Consider the following 5,969-nt stretch of genomic DNA (forward strand, 5'->3'; position numbering starts at 1 on the left):
AGGCACTTAGCCATTATGTACTTATTCTGCATACACAAAAGGAAGAGAAATTGTTCAGTTTTGGTTTTAGGGGTGACAGCATTCTGCCCATGCTCAAAAGTACATCATGCTTATTTTGCTTTTGGGGTGGGCATTCTGTCAAGGCATTCAGGCCATGCTCAGAAGCATCCGAGTCCTTCTTCTGCCCAGGCAAAAGGGAGAGAAAACACATTGGGTTGTGCTTTTGGGGGGGGGTAGGAAGTAGAAGGGCGCTGCGTCCATGCTCAAAAGCACTTACCCCACATTCTGCACACTCAAAAACTTGAGAAAACACTTAAGGTTCTGCTTTTGGGGGGCGGGATTATAAAGGCACTCTGCCCATGCTCAAAAACACCCAGCCCTCATTCTGCACTTCTAAAACCCAGAGAAAACCCTTCAGGGTCTGCTTGGGGGAGGGGGGTTAGAAGGGCGCTTTGTCTATGCTCAGAAGCACCCAGCCCTCATTCTGCACACCCAAAAGCCAGAGAAAACACTTAAGGTTCTGCTGGGGGGGGGTAGAAGGGCTCTCTGCCCATGCTCAGAGGCACCTAGCCCTCATTCTGCACACCCAAAAGCCAGAGAAAACACTTAAGGTTCTGATTGGGGGGGTAGAAGGGCGCTCTGCCCATGCTCAGAGGCACCTAGTCCTCATTCTGCAGACCCAAAAGCCAGAGAAAACACTTAAGGTTCTGCTTTGGGGGGGGTAGGATAAGAAGGGCGCTCTGCCCAAGCTCAAAAGCACCCAGCCCTCATTCTGTACACCCAAAAGCGAAGCACTTCAGGGCAGGTTCTGCTTCGACGGAGGAGAGAGGGACAGTCCTCTGTCTACAGCCAGAGGCACCGTAGGCGGGCACAGCAAGAAGCGCCTGGCTTTTAAGGGCAGGCCCCTCTCGGAGGGAGCGCGCGCGAGGGGAAGGCGCTCGGGGAGGCGGAGTCTGGCGCTTGGGCCTAGCCGCCTCCCTCAGCCATGGCGCGCTTCGGCGCGGGCTTCGCCTACGACGACGACGGGGAAAGCCTGGCCGCCGGAGCCGGAACAGCAGGAGCCGGAGCCGGGGGACTGGGAGGCTTCGGCGGGGGCGACCGGCTGGCCCGTCAGCAGGAGCGCCACTACCAGCTGCTCTCCGAGCTGCAGGCCCTCGTCAAGGACCTGCCCAGGTGCGGGGAGAAGCAGCGGAGGCCGCCTCGCCTCGGACCCTCGCCGGCTGGGCAGCGCGCAGGGAAGGGCCCGGGCCGGACAGGGGGACGACTTTTCTTCCTTGGATCCCCACACCTGAGGGGCTTGAGGAAGGAAAAGACCCCCAATAAAAAAGGGGGAAGAGAGAGGGGGGCAGGATGCTGCTGGAGGATATTGCATCCTATTATTATTATTATTATTATTTCATTATTATGTTATCTTCGTCTACCTTTCTGCAGAAACGGGACTGGAGGCAGCCCACAATTTCAATATTTAAAAAACAACCACCACTTAACTGCGAATTATTATTACTATTTATTTTCAGATATTATAATTTTTATTAGTTTTCCATTACAATCCAATAATAGCCTCGTTAAAACAATACCAATTTATAATACCGTTACTAATACCAATCGATCAAATAGCGAATTGTATAATGTTGATAAGGTGGGCCACCGCGTGCTAGAATGGATGGTGTGATGGTTTTCTTTAATTCTGCGTTCCAAAATCTTACTAATTTCAATTACATTCCGGTCCTAGTTTATTATTACTTATTTCGCTGCTCTGGTATGCGTCTCCGCCCTTCCGCAGAAACTGCTCGAGGCATCTCGCAATTTTAATGCAAAACTGCAGGTGATAATAATAATAATGATGGCAGTGTATTGTGTTTCTGCCTTCAGAAATGGCACTCGAGGCAGCTCACAATTTTAATCTGAAAAACCACAAAGCAGCAGACAGTGGTAGTAACAGTAGTAATAATAATTAATTGCAATGGTTGGTGTCTCGCCTTTCTGCATAACCCCCCCCCCCTCGAGGCAGCTCACCGTTTTCATTTTAAAACCACAAAGTGGCAAGTTGTTGGTAGTGGTGTTTCCACCTTGCTGCAGAGGCAAGGCAGTTCACTGCTTTAATACAAAACCAGCAAATTGTTATTATTAGTGTGGTGTAGTGGTTAGAGTATCAAAATAGGACACGGGAGACCAAATCCCTGCACAACCATCAAACTCACTGGGGTGACGTAGGACCAGTTGCTGCCTGTCAGCCTGACAAACCTCACAGGGTTGTTGTGGGGATTAACTAGGGAGGAAGCCATCTTGAGCTACTTAGGGAAAAGATGTGGTGTAAATGCTTAATATGCATTTATTACGCATATTTAAATAATAATCACATAATTTTGTTGCAGTCTTTTGTGTCTCCACCTTTCTGCAGAAATGATACTCAAGGCAGCTCACAATTCTAACATAAAACCACAAAACTGTTAATTGTTATTATTAGTACTGCTATTACAGTTATTAGCTGCAGGCTACGTAAAAACGTCTCGAAGCAACTTATAACTGAAGTTATAACTGCAGAAAAAGGCCCAGCAAAATCATCATAAGGCCATCAGAGGAGGCATTCAGGATTTAACAGGTTTATCATTTATTTCTATATTATAAAAATACTTATTGTGGCAGATTGGTTGTTAAAAAGATCGTGCCTGCTGCAGCAACACCCCTATGGGGATAGGTGGTGATATTTGATGCTTTTTTGTTTAGGCAGGGGAAGCAAATAAGGTGAAGAATAGGCGAGGGTGAATAAATTTATGCATGGGATGGAGAAATATTTTTTTTCTCCTTTTCTCATGCCACTAGAGAACCTAAAAACTCAAAAGCCTCAAATATTGCATAGGGGAGCAAAGAAAATTCTGATGTTTCCGCTGGAGCTGCTTATGCTGCTAAAAAGGCAAGTTGCTTTCAGTTTCTAAATTGAAAAGAGACAAGAACCCTTTACTTTCTCTTTAGCATATTTTCATCATAATCTCAGGGACTACCTAAAAGAGCATGCTGGCTATGAAAATAGTTATGAACTATTGCTGAGGCAGGCCGGTCCATCTGGACATTAGGGATGGGTGGTGCTGTGGTCTAAACCACTGAGCCTCTTGGGCTTGCAGATCAGAAGGTCGGCGGTTCGAATCCTCATGACGGGGTGAGCTCCTGTCGCTCTGTCCCAGCTCCTGCCAACCTAGCAGTTTGAAAGCGCGCCAGTGCAAGTAGATAAATAGGTACAGCTGCGGCGGGAAGGTAAACGGGTTTTCCGTGTGCTCTGGCTTCCATCACAGTGTCCTGTTGTGTCAGAAGCGGTTTAGTCATGCTGGCCATCAGACCCAGAAAGCTGTCTGTGGACAAATGCCGGCTCCCTCGGCCTGAAAGCAAGATGAGTGGCACAACCCCATAGTCAAGTTTGATTGGACTTAACCATCCAGGGGTCCTTTAACCTTTACCATCTGGAAAAATGGGGGGCTTCGCCCCAGTGCCCCCACCAACCTTGGTCTGCCCTCAGCCAGCCATAATCGGCCAGCCTTCTTACTTAACAACCAGCCCTGCCTCCTTCATGAACTGTTGACTCTGCCTTTCATTGGCTCTGGCGCCACCTACTGTTGGGCTCCCTGCTTTCGGACCTACCAGTCCCAGTGGACACAAGCCACCCTTATATTGAGGCATCTTTACTCCTAAACCAGAGTCAACAGACGTGATGGGAGTTAGAGCTCAGCAACCTCTGGAGGACCACAAATTTCCCATCGTGACACCAACTTCTGAGTGGCACAGGGGTGCGCGATGTTCCCTTGACTCTGTGCTGTGCTTTCTTGGCAGTTCTTCCCAGCAGAGGCTGTCATACACCATCCTCAATGACCTGGCCATGGCGCTTATTGATGGGACGGTCTTTGAGATCGTCCAGGGCCTGCTCGACATCCAGCACCTGATGGAAAGAAACCTCTACAACCAGCGGCTCAAGCTCCACAACGAGCACCGAGGTAAGACGGGCTCGATCCCTTGTAGGAATTGACCAGGCCTTCATCAAACAGCCTCTCTCAATCGCCAGTCAGGGGTGGTTAAAATACAGAAAGTGATTTTCTCCTCATCCTCTGAATGAGTGAGACAAGGGCTGCCTTCCAGCTGATGAGTACAGGATCAGGAAGTGGTTGGTGGCTGTTCCAAATTATTGCGCACGACCAGAGAGGCACATATGTGCTCCCACACGACACACTTTGCAGAAGAGAAAAATGGAGCAGTTGGGGATGTTGTTCATATTTGGCAGAGCTCCCGGGGCGGGGGGGAGCAGGCTGATCTTTAGGATCTTGGAGCAGAGCCTTTCTGCATCCCCCACAATACAAAAACATAATGTTTTGCTGCTTGTTCCTTCCGCAGTTCTCAAGCAGGAGATGCTGTATAAGCACAAAGAAGCCCAGCAAGGCTGCAAGCCTCACAACTTGCCTCTTCTCAAAGCAGCTCAGCAGAGGGAGCTGGAGGTAAGGCCTTCATGTTCTTGAGAGAGAGCAGTCTCCCTATTTGAAGGTTGCCTCTCGTGCTTGTGCAGTGATTAGCTAGTAGCCACTTTGGGGCATTTCCCTCCCTCTGTAGTACACAGCTTGGCTCGTTGGCAAGGGAAGCCCATGGTGACCACGATGGGGGGCAGTCCTTCACTGCGAGCTGTGTTGAACTGGCTGGTGTTTCCCCCTCTCATTTGATTCTGAGATTTGTCTTTTTCTCAGCCGGGATTTCTGTGCTTTATACCCCACCCCCATTTCCACCCACCTTTAACTCAGGCCCTGGAGCAGCGGATTCATGATGAGCAGCAGATGATGGATGAGAAGATTGTCCTGGAACTGGATCAGAAAGTTGTAGACCAGCAGAACACGCTGGAGAAAGCTGGCGTCTCTGGCTTTTATATCACGACAAACCCGCAGGTCTGTGTGTAGAACGGGGTGGGTTTTTCCACAGATGCTGCCCCATACCTGTGTAATCCAAGGATATAGCTGCCTTGCAAATAAATCCATGGCCTACGTGTTTATGTTAGTTATTTGAGCGCTCAAAGTAGGGGGTGGGACACCTTCCTGGTTGTCTAGAGATGATTCCACAAGCGACTAGCCAAGCAGCTAAGTAAGAGGCTGCATTAAGGCTTGGTGCATTTTGGCTGCTTCCCAACCCAACGGATAACTTCATATTGCACCCTAATATTGACCGTTTGGGGGTGGGTGGAAGAAAAGGACTCTTTGTGGTGTTAAAAAAAAACAACCAATCGCTTTCTGTTTACAGGAGCTGACTCTCCAGATGAATCTGCTGGAGCTGATCCGAAAACTGCAGCAAAAGGAATCGCAATCTAGAAAGCCTTTCTCCTGAGCACAGGACAGAAGGGCACAATAACTGCTTTCCCCCCCTCTCCCTCTTTTCTAGCCACGATCCTCTGTGGGAGTGGTGCTGAACGAGATTACTCAGTGTTTTTATATACGTAGATACATAAAGGCTGGCACAGCCAGTTCCCTTGCCAGACCTCAGAAGAAGACTCAGTGGGGTGGGGGAGGAGAGTTGCCCCCTTTTTTCAGTGTGGGGTGGAAGCAGGGTTGCTGCTGTCTTAACAGCCAAGGAAGCCCCAAAGTTCGGTTTGACTCTGTGTTCGTTTGTTTGTTTATTTATTATATATCTTGTTTTTTTAAAATATATATATATATGCACACACGACACACACATATAGCTGTTGTGGATTTTCCATTTATCTCAAGGTTGATGTTTTGCAGTGGTGACCAAGGAATTCTGAGCTCGAAAGAAGGCAGTAAACAGCATTAGTTTAGGGATTTGGGAGTGATGCCGGGGTGGGGATACTGATCCTGTGGTTCAGAGTGCTTACCAGGGGGTTAATAGTCTGGCTCTGGGAAGGCCGTCAAGTGTCCACTCCCTCAGCAAGGCTACCTCTCTTTATTGCAACAGTGGATTTTTATTTCTGAGATTCTTGAAGACAATGG

General features: G+C 48.7%; 1 protein-coding gene across 1 annotated transcript; it reads left to right on the top strand.

Annotated features, from left to right (window-relative positions):
* The first annotated feature begins 804 nt into the window (after positions 1-804).
* DGCR6 (DiGeorge syndrome critical region gene 6) lies at positions 805-5,694 on the top strand. Its single transcript, XM_083417962.1, has 5 exons — positions 805-1,173; positions 3,823-3,983; positions 4,378-4,478; positions 4,776-4,916; positions 5,266-5,694. The coding sequence occupies exons 1-5, from the start codon at positions 986-988 to the stop codon at positions 5,347-5,349; spliced, it is 675 nt and encodes a 224-aa protein (XP_083274088.1). The 5' UTR covers positions 805-985; the 3' UTR covers positions 5,350-5,694.
* The last annotated feature ends 275 nt before the right edge of the window (positions 5,695-5,969 follow it).

This window comes from Podarcis tiliguerta (genome assembly GCF_965153285.1).
Source record: "Podarcis tiliguerta genome assembly, chromosome: 16".
In the NCBI taxonomy this organism is placed as follows: domain Eukaryota; kingdom Metazoa; phylum Chordata; class Lepidosauria; order Squamata; family Lacertidae; genus Podarcis; species Podarcis tiliguerta.